General features: G+C 51.0%; 1 protein-coding gene across 25 annotated transcripts in view; it reads left to right on the top strand.

Annotated features, from left to right (window-relative positions):
- Positions 1-24,514, top strand: part of NFASC (neurofascin) — a 98,231-nt gene that overhangs the window by 20,197 nt on the left and 53,520 nt on the right. For 21 of the 25 annotated variants that reach the window (XM_049831668.1, XM_049831662.1, XM_049831661.1 and 18 more), the window contains exons 2-6: positions 17,971-18,218; positions 22,289-22,394; positions 22,593-22,789; positions 23,139-23,261; positions 23,469-23,639. In XM_049831668.1, the coding sequence (XP_049687625.1) occupies positions 18,125-18,218; positions 22,289-22,394; positions 22,593-22,789; positions 23,139-23,261; positions 23,469-23,639 (691 nt within the window). In that variant the 5' untranslated portion in view covers positions 17,971-18,124. The remainder of the gene's footprint in view (positions 1-17,970; positions 18,219-22,288; positions 22,395-22,592; positions 22,790-23,138; positions 23,262-23,468; positions 23,640-24,514) is intronic. The other 4 variants (XM_049831647.1, XM_049831651.1, XM_049831652.1 and 1 more) reach the window with 1 other exon arrangement.

The following is a 24,514-nucleotide window of genomic DNA, read 5'->3' as shown; positions in this document are numbered from 1 at the left end:
GTGGGGTGGGAATGGTAAGGAGGTTTCTGGTTTCTCAACCATCATGTAATTGTGGCAGAACATGGTCCTTTAATTGAATCGGCTTCTTATATATCCTGACTGGGTATTTTCTTTTCCATGTCAGTTTATTTACTGCAGTAAGTAATGGGATTTCTCTGCCCCTTGTTGGCTAGACTGCACATGAGTGCAGGAAAGGGCTAAGATGAAAATAAGCAAACAAAAGGCTGTGGGTGTCTGGGGGCAGAGGGATGGGGAAAGGGGTGGTTCGGGGCTGCCCCTGTCCCCGTAGCATTGCTGCATCCCTGAGAGTCTCTATCTGCAGGCTGAAGTTACCTTTCGGTGCAAAATCAGGTTTGGCATTTGGAATTAAAAAAAAAAAAAAACAAAACCAAAACAACACACACACACACACACACCCATCCAAATGGGGTTAGAAATCTCTGATGTGAGCAACTCGTGCTGGTTTAGGCTGCAATGGGAGCTGAACTAGAGGAATAGGAGAGGGGGTCTGAAAACAGTGATGGGGTGACCAGCCTGTCTGCCAACTGCTCAGAGACTCCCTTCAAGAAGGTTTTTCTTCTAATTAAAGAACAATAACAACAAAAAAAGGCACTCAAACTGCTGCTTCAGAACTGACATCGCAAGAAAGGGCTCTTTTCCTTTTTTAATATTAAATTAACAGCCTTTTGCCAAGGGGAACCGAGAGGAAGATTCTCTTGCCCGCCCGCTCCCAGGCAGGGCTGGGGGGGAGCACGCTTCAGAGGGCTTGTCATAGCTCTCACTAATTTCTCATGAATAATTTTTGAGCTGGGGAGCGAATTCCCCCTTTTTTTGCTCAGGCAGGCGTTTCTGCGCATGAATGTGGGTTGCTATGGCCACGCGCAAGTGCTGCGCTCCCGGGGGATGCGAGCGAAAGGCTGGGGAGAGCTCTGGGGGCTCGTGACCCCCAAAAAGGGGTCTGACATCCCGCGAGGGTGTCTGCGCCTCCAAACCATCCTGCTCTGATCTTGATGTGCGAGTCGGTGATGCTCTCAAGCCTAAATGGCTTTTGCGCCTGCCTGTGGGCTCTCCAGCAGGGTTCGATCCTGCCCGGCTTCGTTCTTCCTTCATGGAAATCCTCATTTTTCCAAAACTCAAAGCTCGCTTGCGTTCCTCCAGATTTTGATGGTGGAAACCTGTTTGTTAGCTGGGGTGGATGAGGGACTGATTTGATTTAATGCCACTGTAATTTAATCCTCTTACAGCTGTAGAAAACGCTGTGGGCAGGAGAGGTGAGAGCCCCGATTCCTGCCTCTGCCCTGCCTGCACCGGGCAGGGAGGACCCGGCTGCACCTCACATGGGGGCTTGGCACTGGGTTTGCTCGTGTTTCCTGAAATTCTGCAGCTTTCTCGAACGATGCAAAGCACACAAAGGGTTACAGATGCCTGCAGGTTTTGACCAGCTTTCTGAGCTATGAGCAAGGCTGGGAGGCAGATATTATGGGAATTGTATGCATGCCTGAGCGGGAGGGAGGCTCGGCTGCTTGGCATCCGCTTGTCACATGGTGCCTGTTTGGATGCCAGAGGAAGGATCCTGAGGTTGCCACCCAGAATGGATGCTTGTTCTTAAGCTAATTGCACCCTTTCAGTGATTCGCAAATAATAGAGTGCCAAACTTTTTGTGTTCTGAAAATTCCTGGAAAATGCCTGACACTTCATTATACATTGGAAAAAAAACGTTTTAAAAGAGCTAACTAGCAAAATAAACAGCTGTTTGTAATTGTAAGATCATAAAAAGGAGTGCGTTATGAGCAGTGAAAAAATTTCTAGCTGCTTCAATGAGTTTGGTTCTGACAGGCTTGTGATTTCCCCAGTTACTTTGGGAAGCACTTGCCAAGTGAGAGTGGGCTGAGGTCCTCAGGGGAATAGGATTTGGGCATCTTCCCATGTCCGGAATGGTACAGACCCAATTCCTCTGCCCGCATTTGTAAAAGCAATGTCTCAACCAAGTTTTTACAAATGCATTTCCTTCTCAGATGGTGATAAACCCTCAGGAGCTGCCTCCCCAGCCCTGCCTGCTGCCCAGGTAGCGGTTGCCTTTGCAGCCACCCACCTCCTCCTGCAGCCGGGCAGCAACACTCTTCTGCTGACAAGAGCACCTGGAAAATGCTGTTGCTGCCTTTATATATCTATTTCAGGCAAGAAAAAACCAGTGGTCCTGCTCGGGACCAAGCCAAAGCTCATTAACAGAAGCCCCTTGGTACCTTCTGATGGGGACGGTGTTGCTTTAGCATTTTGTAGTACTGAGTGTGGGCTTGTCTGCGAACGAGCATGAAAATCCCATCCTTAAATTAGAGCATAACTCTTGAGCCAGCTGCCTGGTTGACTTGGGTATAAAGATGCAGCTGGGGGGATACAGGATCAGCCCAGAAGTGATCAGGCTTGTGGCTAGCTCTCCCTTTGTTCACACTGGGTTTGAAATAAAGCTGGTTGTGTGGCAAGTGCATTGCCTTGAAGTGCAGCTTGTTAGAAGTGAAACTAGCAGCAAGGCTGGAAGGCAAAACTGAACCTCTCTCATTGCTTGTTATAGCTTAAAAACAATTGAAGCTGGCTCTTCCCCTCTGTTCTTTGAAGGGGTTTAATAAATGAGCTGTGAAAATATCTCTGGGGAGTGATGATTTTTTAACGTAGCTATCTTTTAAGAGTATGCTTGCCTTATCAACATTTCTAACAAAGTCTTAAAGTGGAGAAATGTCTAAATGGGTTAGGCTCTTCTGTGCCATTAGCTCTCAATGGGATTTGAGTGTATAGCTCTATGGTAGCATGGAAGAAACCAGGCTTAACCTTCAAGTCCGGCAGCCACAAGCGGTGGTACTGGTGCATACGTTATGGTACTGGCTCTTGAGGGCAAGCAAGACGCGTAGGCTGGGGACGTTGCAGTCAGCACTACACTGAATATTGGAAAATTTTGAATCGGTGTATTGCTTTTTATTTATTTTTTTTTTCCTTTTACAGTGATCCAGCTCCACGTGGTTCTCTCTGTGCATTTTGGTTAAGAAACTCAAATTTACTCTATTTTTTAAATCAAAGTTAGTGTGTAGCTTTCCTTGGGATTCTGTTCTACTCTTAAAGCTACTACACAAAACCCAAGCTCGCATAGTTCCTTCAGTGTAAGAATAATGTTGCTTGGAAAGTGTCAGCAGTTTGTGCTAGAAAAAAAAGGGAAAGAAAGTCTTTCAAAAACCACGTGAAAAACATTTACTATTTTCCATATCGCTGTAGCCAACGTGGAACATGTTCTGCATTTCTATATTATCTTCTGTCCTGGGGGAAGTCAAGGGAAGGAGCTTGGGAACAGGGTTTGGGGTTTTTTTTTTTGGTTTGGTTTTTTTTTGTTGGTTTTTTTTTTTTTTTTTTTTTTTTTTTTTTAAAGCCCTGGGACCAGTCGTGCCCTGAGCCCAGTCGGTGCCTGGCTGAGCGCTGGTTCTTCCCAAGCCCTATTCAGGCAGCAGTGCAGGCAGGGCAGGCAGCCTGCCCAGCTGGAGCATCGCCAGGGTGCCGGGGCCGGCAGCGCGGTTCGGGAATGGGAAATGTTGGGATGTTTTGGCTGAGCGACGCTGAGCACCAGCTGCCCCGATGCTCCCTCCGTGGTTCCTGCCAGAGGTGATTTCGGGTGTTACTCAGTAGGATCATTTCTCCTCTCCCCGAGTACCGTCAGGGGGAAAAGCATTTAAGTATTTTACTGGAAAACCAGAGCCGGATTTCAGCTCAAACTTTGGCATACAGAACTCAAGAAAATTGCCAGTTCAGCCCTTAGTTCCCAATCCCATCTTGTTATCCCTTGTTTCTGTCAGCTACAGTGTTTTAATGGCTTTTACAAAGATATTTTGCATTTAATATTCGCAGCGGTTCACCACCATGACGCAGAGCTCGGCTGGGTGAATTTGAGACGAGGTGGGAGACAGCGGAGTAGTTAAATATTGAAGTTCTCCTTTGCTTTGTTTTCTGTTTGTCTTTAAACTCCATTATTTATCTAGTCAAGTTTTCCTTTGCTTCCAGTCCTTGTCAGCGAGAGGAGATTTGTATTTGCAAGGGTTTGTAGGACACAGGGTTCGTATCTTCCAGCCTGTGGGATGTTGGAAATGATAATGGTCCTTAGCTCATGCGTCCCCTGGCTCAAACTGACCTCCCAACTAAATCCTGCTTGGAGTCTCAGGATTGATCTTGCACAGCTGGAGATCACAAAGCAATGGTTAGTGCTGCAGCTGTTGGGGTTTTTTTTCTTCTATTACTTATATATCATTTATTGCCGACACCTACACTGCTCCTGTGCCCATCTGCACCTTTTCAGGGCACAAACTGGTTGCTTTTGCCTTCCCGTTTTCACAGCTAGTGCCAGAAACGCTGCCGGATCGGCGTGGGCGTCAACGCCTGGCACCAGTGACAGCAGATTTTCAGGGCAGCTCGGGAGCAGCGGTGCACGGAGCAGCTCCTCTCCAGCAAAGCGTGCGGGAGAAGCTCCACGGGAAGATGCTGTGCCCAGCACTGCGTGCAGCCTTTGCCTTCAGTTTGACTCTTTTCAAAGAAATACTAAGCACCAGCCTAGTCTTTCAATATGCATACGCATCCTTTTTATTTATTTTTTTTTTTTTAAACACAGTGAACAAGTAATCCCTATCCTGCATCCTGTACTCCGTCCCGAAGGTTGAAAGCTGGTTTTGTGCCAACTTCATTATGTAGAAGCCAAATGCTTCTACCAATTAACTTATTACTGTTTTGGAGGGGGCTCAAAAGGCAGATGGGAGTGACTGTGCCGGCAATATTAATGACCGTGTTGCAAAGGGTGAGAATTTTATGCAGAGTAATGTGAAAACGTGCTGGCAAACTTGTGAAGGCATTGCTGAGAAATACCAGAGAATGGTGTTTCCCTTCCAATTCTGAGCGCAGGGTAATAAATAACGTGTGATTTCACAGCATCTCTGCTATACCAGGCTAAAACGCGCTGTCTGTCATCAAAGGCTGTCAATATTTCACATCCGAGGACAGGCAGGGAGAACGGGGCCACCAAAATGTTACAGGCGGGTAGTGGGAGACACGTAGACCATTAACTCTGACTCGCCAACTGCTTCTGTTGGGAAATAAACTACTTTCAAATGTTGGTGGTGGGGTCTGAGGGAGGAAGGGGGAGTGAAGGTGCCCAGCCTGCCCCGGTCGGGGTGGTGGGGGGGTGCAGGGCGAAGCAGCCAGAGCTGTGGGGCTGGCTTGATTTTTAACTTCACAACTAATAAAGCCTGCATATCAAAGTCTCCTAGATGAATGTCTGTCCCGTAAGATGAAAGCTCCCTGACCAGCCATTTTCATGAAATTTGCAGGAATTGAATGTTTCTAGCAGAGGCAAAGGGTTCCCCAGCTGGATTTGAAATGGGCCAGCGGGTTGCGGAGTTATTGGCAGTGACCAGCTGAAAGCCAAGCAGTGCGGGGAGGCTTTTTCCTTTGGAAAAATGGCTGAAAATGTGGATTTGTGATACTTGGTTTGCCCTTTTTGCAAAATCATTACAAGACATGCTTTACGCCTGCAGAATAGTCCAGTTAAAGGTAATTTTTTTGTGAAGATTTGTGAAGCTATGGCAGGTGGGCAGTCATTGAAAATCAGATTTCCCAGCCATAAGCTCCATTATACTGTAGTAATGTGACTTAAGGGAGTGTAGATGAGAGGTAATGATCTCCTTCCTGTGATTCCCCATACGTAATTAGGGTCTAAGTGTGCACAAGGCAAGGAAAACCTGTTACGCAGCATTTTTGCAAAAGCAAATCCAGTGCTACTGAGAGGGGCAGACTTCCAGATAGCCTTGTTGTTTGCATTTTTATATAAGGTTTTCAAGAATTGCCCTATCTTTCTTGATCCCTTCCCATTTCTCCAAACTGTTCTGTACTGTAGTCTCGTCTAAAGGTTGTACGTCAGATGGCTTAGGGATGAAATGTCAGATTTGCTGCTGCTTTGCTCTGTCACTGCTGTCGAAGCGCCTAGGGTTTGAAATTAAATGTCAAAGGCATTTTGCAGAACATAGGAATCAGATGTGCTCCAAGACTCTGTCTGGGAAGAGCAGAGCAGCTTAATTACCTCCATTGACTCTTCTTGGGAGATTTATCTCTGGATTTGGGCTGGTACCCAGCGTAAAGATGTGGTCCTGGAGAGCCGTGCTCCATGCAGCGGGGGCTGCTGCTCTAAGGGTGGTGGATGGAGGACACGGTGTCTGGCAGCTGCCTGCACATCATGACCAGCTGTAAGGTGATAACAAGAGCTTGAGGGACCTCGGCCAGGCTCTGGGGAAGAGCCGGCGTCTGTAAATACAGCTCACTTACAGGATTAATCAGCAGGCGTGTTCCTGCCTTGTTGGTGACACCTGTGTGTTTGATCCAGTTACAGACTGGGGGGGAGATGGTGTCTGGGGACCTACGCTGGAGGTGGGGGTTGAAGGGGACAGGTCAGGAGCGTTACGAAAAGCAGCCAAAAGGATGGGGGAGACTGTAAAGGAGGAGCAGAGCCTGCGTACCTTGGGAAACCCCCGTGGGGCTGTGGCAGGTGGGTCCCCATGGACCTCAGCATCTCTGCCGGGTCTGGCCAGCCCGTGCCGTGTTGTGTTCCCAGTGGGAACGTGGCATTTCCAGCTTCTCGGAAGGTGCATTCCTGCGCGGGCGGGCGGCTGCACAGTCCCGCTTTGTTCGCCGAGACCTCTGAGGAGGCGCAGAAGGACTCGGCCGTGACGCTGCCCATCGGCTCCTCAGAGCTGGTCGCAGCCCTCGGTGCCGTTTCTGCCTCCTGCTCTCTGGGGCAAATCCCTCCTTGCTCCTCCTGGTAGCTCTTGTCCCAGCTCTTCTTCTGGCCTTACACCACCCCATGAAAATTAAAGCTTTTGTGCTCAAGTCCTTCACCTTTGAATACTATAATTTCCAGTGGGGAACATTCAGCACTTGAATAATTGCACCCATTCAGTGCATCCTGAAGGGCACCCACAACTGCGAGCAGGTCTGAAAGAGCTTCAGAGTGGCTGCTCTAGAGCAGCTACTTCTACTTTTCAACCCCAAAACCCAGAAGTATTCACCTTCCTCCTGGTTGTGCTATATTGAAATAGCTGCATTTCCCTGACGGAGGGAGTGTTTGGCTTAATAATAACAAGGGTAGTCTGTACTACTGCAATTGTTTCCTCTTCCGTCTGCTAAACAGAAAATCTTGGTGACCTGTTCTGAAAGGAAACCCCATGGAATAAGCAGTCTCTGTTTGCAGAGGCGCAGGCAGGACCAGGGCTCTCCCAGGTCCCTCTGCCACCGCGTTTGTCCAGGGATGCTCCTGCGCTGCTCCCCTGGCTCACCCTTGTCCCTGGGTTCACTTGTGGCAGCGCTGCCCCTGCCCGGCCACCGAAACCGGGACTTTAGGGACATTGGGGACATTGGCTCTGGGTAGGGGCACAGCAGCTCTCATTGATGCTGAGGACCGCTCTGGGCTGCGGTGTGGACCCTGCTGAGGCTGAAAGCAAGCTTTCCTCCTAGTCAAAGGACTCATCAGGGCACTGGGGATCCCTGGGAGGGAGTTAGAGGGTAATGGAAGGGTTAACGGATTTTTCCCAGGCTCTTTAGTGATCACAAGTGACCAGGACCTAAGTAATGTGAGGCAGAAACACAAATATTCCAATTCATTTAGTTACCAAAGTGGCTTCCTGGAGCAGCCAAGGGCCTTTTAACCCCTGGGCACCTGCACGCTGCAGGTCAGGCCCTTTGGCTTCATTAACCTTTTCCCTCTGTGCGAAGGGAAAACCCTTCTTGCGGTGTCGGGGCGTGCGCATCTGTGACAACGTGCATCACGTCCCTGGATGCAGCTGAACAGGGCGGCTTGCCCTGCCTGGCATGGCGAACGGGAGAACGTAGGCAGCTCGTGTGGCACGTACCAAAGAGGGGCTTTGGTGGCACGGTTGAATAAGTCACCATTTAGTTATGACTTGAGGGTTTGAGAGACGCTGGGGGCTCTGGGAAAACCCTTGGCATGGGAAGGGGAGAGGCTGGGCAGGGGCAGGGCAGCTCTCCGAGCTCGTGGGAGCCTGCGGGACCCATCTCCTCCTGGGACCTCCGTGTGACCAAATACAGATTCAATGTCTTGCTGACTTTTTGAGCTTTTTAACTGAATGAAAGCACAGAGGGAGGGGACCTTGCCTGGGCACCATGTTCCCTGCCACGTCTTGCGGTCTCCTCCAGCCACGGGGCTCGACTGCGGCCAGCAGCGTGTGTCTGGGAGGCTCGGCCAGTTCACAGTTATCGAACCCTCGCTGCAGTCTTGTCCAGAGCGCTGCCGAGATGTGAGCTGAGACGCAGCTTCTGCCTGGGTCACCGTTATTTGCTGTCATGAACGAGAAGTAGCCGCAGGAGGAAATTGCTGATGGGATAAGTTGTGCTTGATGCTCTGTGCAGGGTCGAGAGCCTGCAGGCTGCCGGGTCCGCGGTGCAAGGCACGGGGATCAGCGTCGGCTCGCTCCCATGTCCGATGGCTCCTCGGGCGGTGGGAGGTCAGCGCTGGGGTGCTTTGCCCGTAGTGGCTTTGCCCATCTCCACAACCACCCCCCTGAGCATCTCAAGGCACATCACCGGTGTGGACGAGGTGCAGGATATGACCGATGTATGAGGAGGGAAGGAAGGGTTGGTGCCCTTAATGAATTCAGATCATCTCCTGGCCCTGTGCAATTAGAGAAATACATATTCTTGTCTCTTTCCGGGTCTTGCATCCATCGTCTTTATTAGAAAGGCTCAGCCTGCTGCAAACCCCCAGGTCTGCCTGCTCCTCCTCGGGGTCGTGCCCCGCAGAGGGAAGGCGAGCAGACTCGCGTGGGAGCCAGAAGGAGAAAGGCAGCTTTTCCACAGCAATTGCTGTACGAACTGTCCTACAGTTGCTGTTTATAGCTATTGCTCTGCGTGATTAGCGGTTGGCTAATCACCAGGGGCCAGATGCTGCCATCCCTGGGAGGGGTGGCCAAGGGACACAGCGGGGGCAGCCATTAACCGCTCGCAGGCTGAGCATCCCCCCCCCCCCCCCTTGCTCTTAGCTCTGTCACGCTTCCCCCTGAGCAGCAGCGTGGGATGGATGGGCATGGAAAGGAGCTTTGCTGTGAGGGTGGGGGACTGGTACCCTGTTGCCTCCACCTCTTCCAAGACTGCGGGGGCGGGGGGGGGGGAGCAGCATTGGCGGTGCTGCCATTGGGGTTGGGTTTGAGTGTGGGTGCTGCTCCATCAGGAACTGGACAAGATGCCCAAAGTGTTCCTCACGGGCACGACCCGACAGCCACTTTGGGGTTTGGCACTTGGGGGTCCTGCTTTGGTGGAGAAATGGGGATTGAGAAGCTCCTGGACCAGCCTCAGCATCACCTGCTGCCAGGTGAAGTCCTGGCAGGCAGGGTCCTGTGCAGCACCAGAATGGGTGTCATCAGTGTGTCCTGTGCCCTAAACCTGCCCCTTAAAGCTCCTCCTTGAGAAACTTTCCCCCGCCTGTGTTTCATCCCTTTTAATCCACATTTTTCACGCCAGTTCCCTTCCTTGTCCCTCTTAAAAAAAAAAAAAAAAAAAGCAACATCCTAATGAAGTAAATGACCATGTATTTTTCCAAATAGGTTGCAAAATAAGGAAAGTTGCTAAATATTTTTCCCCCAAAATAACAAGTAAAAATGATTGCTTTTTCATCTTAGCTGTAACCCACCCCGTGTTCCTTAAATGTCATGCGATGCCCAAGATGCAGCCCCTGCAGAAACGATGCTCTGGAGCTCCTTTGTTTCCTACCAAGGATAACTCCGATGAATTGTGGTTTTTTTTCTCTTACTCGCTTCTCACTCTTGCTGATAAAAGGAAAAGATGCGGAAACAAGCGGCTCCCCAGGAGGGTGGGAAGCTGATTAGCGGGGCCGGTGTGACCCGGTGCCCCATGGGTCCCCGGAGCGGCCCCAGCAGCCTGCGGATCAGCTGTCGCGGGCCAATTCCCAGCTGCCGCGGGGGCACGGCACGGGCTCGTGGGTGATGTGCCGGCTGGCGAAGGCCACATCGTCATCTTCCATGGAAAGTTTCAGGCTTTTCCTTTTTTTATTCTTTTTTTTTTTTCTCCCTTGACTGTGACCGGTTTGTAAAGGTTAAATGGTATTTTCTGATTAAACCAAGTACTCCAGTGATCTCAGCTCATTTCCCACTCATGCCATATCTTTTGTCTGACCTTGGGGTAACACTTACACAGAGGGACTCTAGTCCGGAGAGGTTAATAGAATGACAGTATTTCCTTACATTACCAGAAGGACAGGATGATAAATTTATTCACATTTATGTAGTGCCAAGATATGACCGTGATAGATTAAGAGTCTGTCCCTGGAGTTACCCGTGCTCTCAGTAGTGACACGCAGCTCTACGAGGGAATGAATTACCTCCTGAAAATGTAACCACTGTCTGCACTCAAACGCTGCAAAATGCAGCCACAGCTCTGAATAGCAAGTGCAATTATCCCCTTCCTCCTGCATTTTTTAAATATTTCTGAAATGGGAGCCTGAGTGCAGCTGGTCCCGACTCAAGAGGGCTGCAGGAGGAAGGTCGGGTGAGCTCTGGCTGGCTGATAGCTATGGAGAGAAGCTAAAGTATAGATCCCCATACTGCTGGCATCAGCTTTAAAGTTCAGGGGATTGACGGATTCGTTCCCACTTCCCACGTGTTGCCCTATGCGGAGTCGGAGGGATGCTGCCGCATGTGCTGGTGGGTGACTTTAGGAAGCCATCCTTGTTCCTGGTGATATCACGGCACCTTCTCTCAATGCTTGTTTGTTTGCTCGGTTCTTTTAAAATGCATACAGCCTGCAGGGTCTGGGATTGAAAACTCGCCCACGTGCAAGGCAGGAGAGTTGCAGGGAGTGAAAGGAAAATGCAGCATACGGCAAAAATCCCGTGGAGGAGTGAGCCGAGAAACCAGGGGCTGTGAGGGACAGCCTGCGCGTGTGTTCCTTAAAGATGCGTTTCTTAAAGATGTGCTGAAAACGTAATGGGAGGAGTCTACAGGCAGTTATCCCAAACAAATTGGTCTGCCTGGAGTTTTTACGGAGGGTTTGCGGTGATGGTGTCGAAAGTGCCTATCTCTGCAAACCTCTGGTGCTGCAGGTTGTGTTTTGAGAAATGTCTTTTTGTTCAGAGGACAGGAGCAAAGATGTGTTTGGAGACTCCTTTGAGGTTGCAGCGGGTATAGAAAATGATTATCAATAGACACTGGACCATCAATAATCTTAGCCTAGGACCCGTTTCCCATGACAAGCCTGATTTTCCTTCTTGCCTGTGACTAGAAGGTACATAGGTCTGAAGCGTTAGTTGCTGAAAGGATGGGAATGACTATTTTTTAAGGGGGACAAGACAAGATGCAAATGAACTTGTTAGTGTTTGCTCTGACAGTTGTTCCGCAGAACAATTGTGAAAGCCGTACCCAACCTCAGGAACAGACACAAAGCGCTTCTCTCTGCTCCAAACAGAAGCAAGCGGGAAGCGCTGCCCTCCCCAGGCACTGCTGGCTGTCCCCAGGAAAGGGCACGGTCCGTCCCTCGGGATGGCAATGCCAAATGATCACGTCTTGCCTCTGTGATCATTTCTTTGCTTCTTCATGATCGCTTCTTTCCTTTTTTCTGCTGACTTCTGCGCTGTAATGCAACTTTTGCTTTGAATGGCTTCTTATGCCTGTTGTAGGGATGCGGCTGTACGTACATCATTTACTGGTGTGTCTGCGTACGACTGCGGAAATTAAAAGATGTGTGGATGTGTCCATCCATATTCCACAGGTTTCGTGTTGCAGGGTGGGTCCCAGCTCCCTGTGTAGCTCCCAATGGGGATTCACCCGCGTGGAGCCGTTCCTCTGATGGGGTGTCAGGTTTGGCTGGCACCAGCGTGGTGGTTTTTACCAGGTGTGACAGAAGGTCCCGTCACTGCCAAACCAAAGCGGGGGTTAGATTTATGGCCTGGACGTCAGCAACCTGGAAACCCATCTGATATGTTATATATTGGGGGGGGGGGCGTAGAAAAGGCTGTGGAGAACGTGAGTGGAGCAGAAGCAAAATGAAGCCTTTAGTCACTGTTAGGGAATCGCATACATATATTCCCTCTAAATCAATGTTTTTCATTATCTGAAACCAAAAGGGTTTTTGCTTTGTGGAAACATTGTTCTGTGCTCTTCAATCAGTATTAATTAAGTGGCTGAAATGCATTAAATGGTGCTGTAGGAATCTTGGGAACACTAGCTGCTCGAGTTTTACTGTTCCTCTTACAAACGTAAATAAGGATAAATGCCTAATTGCTACTGAAAGCATCCTGCTGGACCTAATGAGCTGATTAAAAACAATCCTTTATTGTGGAATTATTTAATTGTATATAACTTCAACCAGAGATTCCCCCTGCTAACCATTTCTGTGTCTGTTCTACAGCCCCCCGTCTGCCTTGGAGAGTTCATGACCGCAGTCGTTTTGCAGGAGCGGGGCTACAGGGAAGGGATTTGTTTCCATTGTTATTCTGGAAGGTCTCATTTTGTTAAGCTGTTGAGAAGAAGGCAATGAATTTCAGCCGTTCCCCAGTGTTATTTGTGCACCTGGGGGAAGTCCTCGAGCTCTGCTGAGTGTGCCCAGCTTCCCCTGGGCAAGACGAAGGGCAGCGGGGCTGGGGCACGACATCCCGCATCTTGCAGTTTGCAGGGATGTGCTTTTGGGAATTATGACAAAGAGCCAAGTTTTGGCCAAATCAGCCTGGGAGGAATTGGGGTCCCGGCTTCTGCTGCCTTGGCCTGGTTCTCGCTGACGGTTGCATCTCTGCAGCAAGAGGAGATATTTTCATATAGCGTTTGCCCTGGAGCACCGCGAAGCCGTGGAGCTCTGAAGGGGGAGCCCGGAGCCCGGCTGGAGAAGAAGCGAGCGGATTAGGTAGCATGTGGTTCATGTTCCGCTAAAGAGCGGAGCATGTCGGCAGCGTCTCGCCAGAGCCTGCCATAGGCAAATTCCCCCCTCCCACTTCTGGCCATGCCAATCGAAGCCAGTGGGAAACTTGTTGGTGCCGAGCAGATGGGAGCTCTGGCTCGCCGGTGCGGGGGGAAGCAGGGATGCTCCGGGGCTGGGATGTGAGGATTTGCTAGTGCAGCTTTCTGCCATCTGTGGGAAGGAGAGATTTCCTCCCATCTCAATGCAGGGAGGAAGCAATGTACACGTTAAACCGACATATGCGTGGAGAAATAGAGATTCAAAGTTTCTTCTAGATGGCTGTGAAGGTTTGCAGCTCTGCCAGGCTGGTACACAGCCCACTGTGCTGGCTTGGCATCCCCGAGGAGCTGTGAAGAGAGGAGGCAGTGCCTGCGGAGAAACTTTTCTCTAGTGGTACCGTCCACAGCACTCCCAATGCTGGAGCAGGGCTCTTGAGAGATGGAGAAGGACCTAAAGGAATTTTAAAAGCTGATTTTTTTCCCTCTCACTGCAGATTTTGAGTGGCTTACAGGCAAAGCGCTTGGATATGTTTTCTGTTTTAATTATTGTTATGTGAGTGGTGTCTTTACGTAAGGAGAAACTTGAGAGTGTGAAACTTGCAGCAGAGCAGGGCACGGAGCCTGTAAGAACATATGGGCCAGGTATAGTTTCAGTGCCATCCCGTTCACCACGTGGCTGTTCGGGTAATCAAGGCACGTTCGCCTGGTGGGTGCCGTGACTGTCAGCACCTCTTGGCAGAGGGTGTCGTGGGGTGCTGGTCCCTGTTGGTGGGGGCACGTGGGGCTCCCTGGGGCCAGGCTGGGCTCTGCTGTGCCACACGAGCATCCGATACCCCTTGACTCTTTGTACCTCCTCTTGACTCCACCAAACATTGGGGCAGTTGCTTACCTGTCGTGCTATCGTTTGAAAATCCAGATTTGTTTGGAAAGCGTTTGACAATGCCGCAAAATCGCTCTCTGCCTTTAAAATAGAAAAGAAAACCCACGCTGCCAGGATATGGTCCTCTGCCTGTGTGTTTTGTAATGCAGGATGTCCTATGCACAGCAAGATGTTTCCTTCTGGAAACTTCTTTTGCTTTCAAGCTGATGTGGCCTGACTGCTGCACAAGAATAAAAACTGTGGCTAATTTTTCTGTAGAAAGCATAAATCCTCTCCAAACTCTCCAGTTCCCATCCTGGTTGCCCAGCCCTCAGCTGGGGCAGGTACTGCTGCCCTTGAGTCCCAGCATCTGTATGTTCAGCCTTGGGACTAATCGTCCCATCATGGGGTGTCTCCTTCATCCCCAGGTGTCTGTCCCTCTTTTGTCTGTCTTGCATTTTATTTTTTTCCCTCCAGTGCCTGTTCAGAGAGAGGAGGGAGGCTCCGAACAGAGCAGAGTTAAGGTTGCATGTCCACCTCTTGACTTCAGATAAGTCCCATGCTGTGTGGATATTTGGTTGGATTTTGCCAAAAGGAGCAGTCTCTAGTTTTAAAAATCCTGTCCTGGGATTACTTGTGCTTTTGTCCAGAGAAAAATGTGTTTACAAAACTATCTGATACATCTGGAGGGAGATCTGGGCCAAGGTCTGGGATGTATTTCTCAACCCAAACTAATAGTTTGTGAGAACTGAGGTTGCAGTAGGTCATGGGGGAAATGGAAAGCCCCAACAAGTCTGAAAAACATCTCTGAACTCTGGGTAAGTATTTGGGGAAAAAGGGCATCTGAGCCTCTCATTGTTGTCTCGCCTGTAGCTGGGGGAAAGTGGAGCAGGGACGTGGCTTTTGTTGGTGCTTGGGTGCAGGCTCAAGGCTGGATGAGAAATGCATTTAAGCAGTTAAATTCCTATTTGATGGCATCACAATCTTGCAGCTATTTGTGTGAGATTTTGCTCTGTGTTGTGTTTTTGCTGAACTTCACGGGCCCAGATTTCAGACTGGGTTTGGGTCCAGCCAGCTCAGAGGCTTTCCTGAGCATCCCCAGACTGAACGCTCCCACCTCCACGGCTCCGGCCATCCCATCAGCCGAAGGTACGAAGTTGCAGGGCTCGTTCCGCTCTTTGGGCAGGAGTCAGATCTTTTCCGTGTTGCGCAACGGGGCCGGGAGCAACAATTAAGAAACGCTAAGTCTGGGAAGAAGAGGTCTCATCTGCCCCTTTGCGTGGGCCGTTTTGGGTCGAGTCAGTCTCAGAAGCGATGAAGACACCAGACAGCTTCGTCACGGTTAGCGTCCCCAGATAAGCCCATCCGTGTCCCCACCGCAGCTCCAGCCGTCTGTGCTGGGGAGATGTCCCCGTCCCCGGGCGAGGAGCAGCCCTGACAATGTGGGCTGTGTTCTGCGCGGCCGGGGGCTCGCGGCACTGCCTGTCCCCAGGACCCACCTACACGCACAGGCACGGCGGCAGATTGTTCCTGACGCACGGCGAGTCGCACCCACATCTGCCCCGAGACAAAGGGGCCCTGGAAGAGCCCGGCGTTCCCTCTTCTAAAGGCGGGGATGCATTTTTTTGAGCGTGTTCTGTCACGGGTTTTATTATTTGCTCTGGGTCGGTGCCGCTCCGTGCGGTCACACGGGCTGTCCTCCCCGGCCGGTTCATCGGCACTGGAAGCGCCTGGGTCATTCTCCTGCAGCTCTGCTCACGGTTTCAGTTCGGAGCTGCTGTGTCCCTGCTGCTCCCTTTTGCAGCTCAAAAGTTATCTGCAAATTTATCTCTTCCTGATATGCACAGCCCCTACTTTTACAGTCCCAGTGCATGTGATGACGGGTAGGATATACTCTTCTGCATCAATTTAGATGCATAGATGCCTCCTGTGTATACTGTATATATCAGTGTTTGGGCTCAGCCCTTTCTGTATTCCCATTTAATGCAAAAAGCACGTATGTACAAATATTTCCCAAGCATCTGTGCCAGGAACCTACTCCTTCGTGTCACGGCCGTTTCTTTCACACCCAGTCTAAAGAAAACAACATATTATTTGCTTTTCAGGCTCCAAGCAGCATGTAGAGATGTGCGCTATTTAAATGCCTGCTGTCTTGCACTTCCCTCCCATACTACATCTGTGAACGAAGAGGGGTTTAAAGCACTTTGTGATAGTGATGCGAAGCATCACTATGTGAGTAGGGACACTAGAAATCTCGGCCTTCCTAAATCTCCGGTTGAAGTATTGGCTGATTCAGTTCATAAGTCAGTCTTGTGCTTAGTAACACAAAGGCATAAAACCAGCTGATCCGTTACTCATTTTAAGCCGTAACTGGAGAAATGAAACGCTTTAAAAAATGAAGGCTACAGATCAAAATGATATCTTCCCTTAGACAGAAAGCTAAAGAAGTAATTTGAAAAGCTTTGTTCAGCATGACCTGATCACAGGACTGCTGAAGTCCTGGACATGACTTTAATTACTGGCCCACTCCTGTAATTATTCTGTCCTTCAACTATTTTTATTGCAACAGCTGGATTGGAAAATCCTTAGAATGAGCAAAAAAGATGAAAGCGACACTCCCCTCCGAGCCCCTTCGCAAGCTACAATCTGTCATCTGGTGTAACTGGGACATGCTGGGACGGCGAGTTCCTTCGGGCTTCAGCCCGAGAGCGAGGACCCGGAGACCCCGATCGCGTCCAGGCAGGGCAGGGAGGAGGGCTGGATGGAGGAACCATTAAGCACATCTTGTTCCCTGTAAGAGTAATGGGGAAAAGTGTCCTTAAAAGTTGTCTTGCGCTGGGTTTGAGCCTGTCTGGGATTCGGGAGAGCTTCCCGGGCCATGTGTCAGGGCTGTTTATTTTCTGTGACATCTGCTCCTCGCTGGCTCCCAGCAGCGTTCCCTGCGGTACCCGGAGCCCCCCGGCAGCCCCGTCCTCACCGGGTTTTGTCTGTTGTTCTGGGTACCCCCCCTCCCTCCCACAATTGCTTCATACCGGGCTCAGGAACAGCTGAAGGGGTAGAGCATCCAAAGCGGCAGCCAGTGATTTATATTTTATGAAGACTGGCTCTCCTTGCCTGCCAAATGGCCTCTCCGTGCTGCTCCCCTGCCTGGTGACATCCCACCTTGGCAAAAGCCTGTGCGAGGGCCAGGGAGGAGTGGGATGGAGCAAGGCTGGGGATTTTCCACTGTTTGCTGCCCTGGTGTTATTTTTGTTCTTAGCCGAGAGAGCTGTCTGCACGGCTGATGCCCTTTGTATAACTATTACGGAGAGTTGTAACTCAGCCGCGATGCAACCTCTGTGCCACAGCAGCCTTTCTAAGGGGGCTTTTATTGTACAGACGGGATAATTTGTCCTCTTTTTAAAATCTGCATTTAGTCTATGGGTTTATTAACAGCAAAATAAGAGGTACGGAAAATGCAAATGATAACCTGACAGTCCCCAGGAGGTTTGGATGAGCGCCCTGGGGAGCCCAGCAGCAGCGTGCTGCACAGCTGGCACCAGGGACCGGCTGGGGAGGGAAGCAGCTGGAGCCTGGTTGGAAATGGGTTTGTCTTGTCGGGAAATGTCCCACCGTGCCCCGACTCCTGCTAGAGCTATGCTGGGTCAGTGACAGGCTCTTGGGACACGAGGGGATCTCCGGAGCTGGCTCCCAGTATTGCTGGGCTGCACGGGGAGGCAGAGCTCATCCCAGCACCCCGCCAGAGAGCGCGGATGTTTGCTAGGTATTTCTTGTTCATAAAATACAAATTTTTTTTTTTTTTTTTGTAAGCAGCAAATCATCCTTTTTAGTTTATCCTGCAGGGACTGTACACTGCTTTTGCTTTCAATTGCTCTGAGTAACTTTCTGTCAGTCCCAGGGGAGAGTGTGGTCCTTCTTCCATCCAAAGGTCTCTCCAGGGTGTGAGCACAAATAACCCCATAAGGCTGATTTTTGTGCCTGCAGAACATCCCAGGGGTTGGGAGGGCAGTGATGATGGGCTTGTACCCGGGTCACCAGAGCCTGGAAACTTTTTCTGGCACTATTCACACCCCTGTCCCTCCGCACAAATATTTTTTGATTGGAAACACTCTCTCTCCACAGTTGCCAAAAGGAAGACAACAGAAACGGAGCTGTAAACGGCTCGGTGACCACTGCGTTTGTGTTTGTTTGCAGCTGAGGATCTGTCTGTGTGTGCTGCTGGTCTGCTCGCCTCGGGGGACACAACTGAGGTCCTAACGCTGCCCAGGCGTCCAAAATGGTCATGCAAAGACACCACCTCACCTGCGCAGGAATAGCATTCGCTCTCTACCTTCATCACCTCGTCAGCGCCATCGAAGTCCCTCTGGATTGTAAGTAATGGTTTACTCCTCTAAAAACTCCTGCTGAAATGCTTGAGGAGGAAGGGTGAAGATGTGCATGGCCCAGGCAGCCTTCCTGGTCCAGCCTAAGCTTTTCTTTACTGTTGTTTGTTTGGGGCTATTTTTCTTTTTAAACCACATGCTCTCCAGAAAGTGACCTAAATCACTCTCTGATTTAGTCAATCTATCTCAAAAGCTGAGCAGAGGACTCAAAACCACATGTCAAAATGGAACAGAGCATCTGAGCCAAGCTGGCAAGCCTTCAGCCTGTTGATTTAAGTGGAGCATCCCAGGACTTGTGGTGTTCCGACAGCACGGGCAGGCTTTGGGATGCTCTTTTGTGGAGGACGTGAGCTCGTTGTTAGTCTTACCTGGCAGACGCTGTCACGAGCTGACACCAGGTCCTCGAGGGTGGTGGAGATCCAGGCAGGTCCTGCAGAGCCATGTGATTTTTCTCTCTCTCTGTTGGGACTTTTTGGTTAATTTTGAGATGGGAGTTCTGTTTTATTCAAAAGCACAAGAGCTGGGGGATATGAAGCGAGGAGGAAGGGGGGACATGGACTGATGTTTCTGCTGAATGGGCATCTTCAGGCCAGCGCATGGGAAATGCATGACTTGTTTGAATGCACTTGAGACTGGGGTTTGTACTGAGAGCTGCTCAGCCACTGTTCTGGAAACCAGTTTAATAATTTCTTTGTGTCCCGGCTTTCTCCTGTAGAGGCTGTTAATAATAATCAGCCTGTCGCTGCAGGGAATCTCTTCCGACAGTGCAATGTACAGAAATCCTCCAGTGAGCAGTGCATTAGGAGAAAAAGCACGGCTTTTTGCTGGGGTCTAAATTCAGGCTGAAGTGCCAGGGTTGCTCTTGATAGGAGAAATTAGGTCCTGTGGGTTGTTGCTCTGTGGAGTCCTGGGTGTGCTGGCCGTAGGTGTGGTACCTCAGCTGATCCCTGACTCTGGGCAGCAAAATGGGGAGGAAAAATCTGAGGCAGTGGCTTTTGGCTAAAGTTTGGAAATGACTGAAGAGAATGCATGGGAAAGGTCTGATTTGTGGAGGGGAATAAATACTTGTGTTACTTGAAAGCATAGGGAGGGGATCCCAGACTCCAGTCCCTGCTCTGCTCCATTCTAGGTGATTGTGGATGAAAATACCTATTCCGCTGGAGTCAGCACTGTAACACGCACAGGCCACTCTTGTTCCCAGCAATGGGAATTTTATTTGATGTACACAGCTCAGTGGTTCCTTCAGGCCTGGCTTTGTTAGCATCGATAATATTCCAGAAATGCAGACAGCCAGTGTGGAAATAGGGGCCAGCGCAGTTGGGGAAAACCGAACGGGTCTGCAAACAGCCGCCTTCTGCCATTTCTTGCGCTTTGCAGCAGGAAAGGAGTAATTTTGCTACTTAAATATAACGTGACCTTAGAAAAGTAAGTGAAATGCTGACAGCTGGTGGAGAAATGCTCAAGGCAGCCTGCAGCAGCTCACCATTTCTCAGCAGCTCACCGTTTCTCTAGCCACCTCCTCCTCCTCCCTGCTGCGCAGCACTGCGCCGCCGGAGAGCATCATCCCCTCCGGTGCTGGTGGGAAACTGGGATCATAACTAAGAGCATCCTTTTGTCATCCTCTCCTGAACGGGTCCCTCGCAGGACAGATTATTTGTAAATAATGTGCACAGAGGTGGTTGTGCACAGCTGTGCCAAGAGCAGGTGGGTGAGGAGCATCTCCCAGCCCCGGGCGAGGGTTAGGGATTCTGTTGATGCCTGTCCGCACCAGCCGACCCTTCCCAACCTCCCTTAGCTCTTTTGGACATGTGGAGCATCAGCTTCGTTTTACTTCCATCCTGACCTTCAGAGCCGTCAGGTGTTTGTTTTCAGCTCTTGTTTAAGCCACCTGGTGATCAGGGCTCCCTTACCCACTGCTTATCTGTGAGACTGAGCTAATGAAAGCATCGCCTGCGCTCAAATGGCTGCAGGTTTGTCCAGGTGGTGTGTAAAGAGCCCCAGCTGCTCCGGCTTTGTGCAGGGGCTGATAAAGATGGAAACCTGAGGCTCTGTGAGCACATGAGCTTTACCCTCCACGTACCACTAGCTATGAAATTCTTCTCTGCTCCATGGAGATCAGCTTCTTTGTCCAGTGCCGGGCTCTGCCTGGTCCCCACCAGCCGGAGAGGGCTGGGAAACCCCCCACCAGCACCAGGGGGTTGAGATGCTGGTGGCACCCAGCTGTCCTTGCTGACACACCTCGGGAGTCGGAGATCTCCCCAGGGAGGAGTTTTGCTCCCCAGACCTTATGTTTTAAGGGCAGAAGCAGCTTGGGAGAGGGCAAAGCCTCAGGGTCCCCTCACGGCAGAGGGAACAGCCCTTGCTCACCCTGTGTCAGGGCGAGCTGCACTATTTGCTCTTTTTTTTTTTTAAGCTTGCCTAGGTGGTTTTTCCCCTGCCCCAACCCTAACAAGTTTTCTTTTTTGGATAAAATCCTGCCTGCCCCTGTTCTGGGGACAGGATATAGATATATCTCTCCCTATGTTACAGGCACCTTCTCTGAGTTTGAGCATCACTTAAAAAGCGAGCTAATGGTTTATCAGGCACGCATTAACCTCTGACTCAGGGGGATGTACCTGGGAGGCTCAGGGTAAGCCTGGCCATGGAGAAGGGGGAAGGGAACATTGCTAACTCCTGCAGGCTACTCGCTGGACCACAGGGCCACCAATGCTCGCAGGCGAGTGGTGTGAGTATACCTGTGCCCTCTTTTGGCCCCCAAAACTCCTGCTGCAGAGAGAGCTGACAGCTAACAGGACCATTCAGCAGCAGCTTCTCCCACGTGGACAGTAAGTAGGTAGATTAGAACATGCTTGAATGGTAAAATGATTTGTGTGTAGTATTTGCAAGCCCTACAATAACTATACATGTTTATGTTTGTCTACATGATGTATATAGGTTTGTTTTTCAATTAACCCTTTTTCTTTTTTTCATTATGCTTGCACTTGGGGAATAACAGCAAATATTCAGAGTGAATGTAAGTGTTCCCCTCGCTCCCTGTGTGTATGTGTCCGTCTCCTGCATGGCTGAAACAGGGCACGAGGGGTCCGCGCTGACCAGGGGCCGGTGGTGGCTGTTGCTTGGCACGCAGGGTCCGTGGGTGCGTTGCCTGCCCTGGGGCAGGGCTGGCCAAGAGTCAGGACAAGCCACTTCTCCTGCACAGCCAGGCATGGCTGGGAGAGACACGGGAGGTGCTGGAGCAGCTTGGGAGGAGTGCTTAGGCTCTGCTGCTTTCCCTGGAGCAGGCACCGGACCGCCTTTGCGACGCAAATGTTGTTTCTGTAGGGGCTTGTTATTGCTAACGCCACACCTCGGAGCAGAGCAGGCTCCTCTGCCTCGCACGAGCGCGTGTGCCAAGCTCAGCTCCACGTACTGACACATTTGCAGCATCGCTAGCTCTCGGGGGAAGAGCAAACAGCCTCGGACCTGAGCGGCTTCGTTCTGGGTCAGCCGTGGGACTGAGCTCTTCAGTTCAGAGTTTGCGACCGGAGCCAGGTCCTACGCTGGCTGCTGGGCTCATGTGGCCCCTTTCACAAGCCCTGCCCTTCCAAACACAAGTGCTGTGCTCCTTCAGGGTAAACCTGGAGGTTTTGAGGCTCTTTCTTGTGTAGAGAGTACCTGTAAGCGTCCTGCAGCGGCTCGCTGGCTCCCTGTCCTAGCTGCAGCCCCTGTCTTTGAGGTGCACAGCCAGGATGCTTTTCAGTCTGATTCAAACAACCTGGAGGAGTAGGAAGATGTAACTGTGAAATTTCTTAATGAGACTAAGATACTGACTGAGAAACAGGGGCTTTCCGGTACCAAATGGGAGTCTGAACAGTGCTGATGGTCCAAGAGGTGACAAACAGCACACCCTCACAAATGCTTATGGTAGTTTCCTCAGGTGTTGAAGGGCTTTAAACCACAAATTGCATGTCCAGCCTGGGGAAGGAGCTGAAATCCCATCAGGATCTGCTGCAAGATGGCAGAGAGGGGATTCACCCTCTTTGCACAACCCTCCTCACGGCTTTTCATTTGCTTTGCAGTGCCTCAGCCCCCCACAATCACGAAGCAGTCCGTGAAGGACTATATCGTTGACCCGAGGGATAACATCTTCATCGAATGTGAAGCCAAAGGGAACCCCGTTCCCACGTAAGTGCATCTACAGCCCTTGTTACGCTGAAGCGCTGCTGTTCATCAGAGCTGGCTCTGGAGGAGCTCCCCTGGGGTCAAGCTGTGCCATTTACACCATCAGCTAATCCAGCTGTTGGCTTGCACAGCACAGGTAAGGATCTCACCAGGTAAATACGGTCCATGGTTACAAAACCAACCTCTCCGCCACACTTGCAGTTTTTCCTGGACGCGAAACGGGAAGTTCTTCAACGTGGCGAAGGACCCCAAGGTGTCCATGCGGCGGCGGTCGGGGACGCTGGTCATCGACTTCCACAGCGGGGGACGGCCGGAGGACTACGAGGGCGAGTACCAGTGCTTCGCCCGGAATGACTACGGCACTGCTCTCTCCAGCAAAATCCACCTTCAGGTTTCTAGTGAGTAACAGCAGTGGCGCAGAGAAAGCAGCCAGCTGCCCCAAGGAGAGCAGGGACTATTTGCATCGTATGAGATTTTGTAGAAGAGGTGTGGAGAATATCCAGTGCTCAAACATCTCAGTCTGCTTCATCTGTGACCTGTGTCGGGATGTATCCAGCCACAGGACCGAGATGAAGGCATGGGGGTTATGGTTGTACCTAACAGGGAAATACTCGGTATAGATTTAAGGGATTCTCGCGCATGTAGAAATGAAGTTTCTCCATTGAAACCAGGCCAGGTCCAGCGGGAAGAGATCTGCAGAGTTACTACCCTCCCTTCCTCATGCAGTGTCTTTACTTCTTATGGCAGAGTCTCCCCTGTGGCCCAAGGAGAAGGTGGATGTGATAGAGGTGGACGAAGGCGCTCCTCTCAGCCTGCAGTGCAACCCGCCGCCTGGCCTGCCCTCTCCCGTCATCTTCTGGATGAGCAGCTGTGAGTTGGGGAAACCCTCTTCCCACCTAGAACCCTGTGGGCAGCCTTTCCGTCGCCTGCAGCGCTTATTTAAAATAACTACGTTTAGGGTCGTTGCTGCTAGTTCAGGGCTCGGAACGTGGCTTGGGTCGGGGGTTTGCTTTTCTCCTTTACGCAACCACCCGCGGGAGGATCTGACTTGCTCTGAATGCCTGTTCTCCCCTGCAGCCATGGAGCCCATCCACCAGGACAAGCGCGTCTCCCAGGGCCAGAACGGCGACCTGTACTTCTCCAACGTCATGCTGCAGGATGCCCAGACCGACTACAGCTGCAACGCACGCTTCCACTTCACCCACACCATTCAGCAGAAAAACCCCTACACCCTCAAGGTGAAAACCAGTAAGTGTCACGATGACTGCTCGGGATGGGTCTTCCCTGGCCTCTCCTGGGCAGGGTTTTCCTTCCAGACACCTTGTTTCTGTCCTTGACAGTACTGAGACCTACCAGGGAGAAGCGTGGCTTCCTTCATTTTGTTTAGGATAGTACAAGAACCAGTTTGGATGAGGAATGATAGTCCTCGGACGGCTAACCTGGCAGGGAGGGGTGGCTGGTTGCCCTCCAGCATCTCAGAGCTTTGCAACTTCATGGGTTGAGGGCCGCAGAGGTGGCTTGGTGCAGGTATCGCTAAGTCCATGTGTCTGGGATCAACTGGAAAGCGTTTCAACACAGATGAGGCATTCCCCCCATCTTTAGGGGGGTGTATAATATCAAGTGAGCTTTCCTTAGTTTGAAAAGCTGAGAATAGCCTTGGTTTGCTCCAGGCTTAGGTTTACGTGCTGGTGCTGCACGGGGGCACTGAGTGTGTCAACCTTGCAAAGCTCGGGATTTACCTACTGCCCAGGAGCTGCTGTTTAGCTCCTTCGCTCTGGGATGTGCTGCCAGGAGGGCTTGAGCCTTTGGGGCCTGAGCGTGTACACGTGGGACGTGTTCAGGGTGGCCAGCAATCTCAGTTTCACCCTGGTGAAGAGCATCGTCTTGAGGGACAGGAGGAACACAGGCACGGCTCTCTCCAGGCATGTGAAAAGCCTTTCCATGAGCAGGTCCAGCCACCAGCAGTCTCTTCTCCCGAAATGAGACTGCTTGAAGGAAGGCGAGTTCCCGATGCGAACGCGTTTCATGCCAGCTGGCTGGTGGGAATGCTGGCAGAGGGGAACCGAGCAGAGTGCTGCAGGACACGAAGCTCTTGACTTGATGCAGGTCCTGCAGAGCATGGG

This window comes from Accipiter gentilis, chromosome 29 (assembly GCF_929443795.1).
Source record: "Accipiter gentilis chromosome 29, bAccGen1.1, whole genome shotgun sequence".
Lineage (NCBI taxonomy): Eukaryota > Metazoa > Chordata > Aves > Accipitriformes > Accipitridae > Astur > Astur gentilis.
Note: the sequence above shows the minus strand (reverse complement) of the source record. Positions and strands in the feature narration are given on the sequence as shown.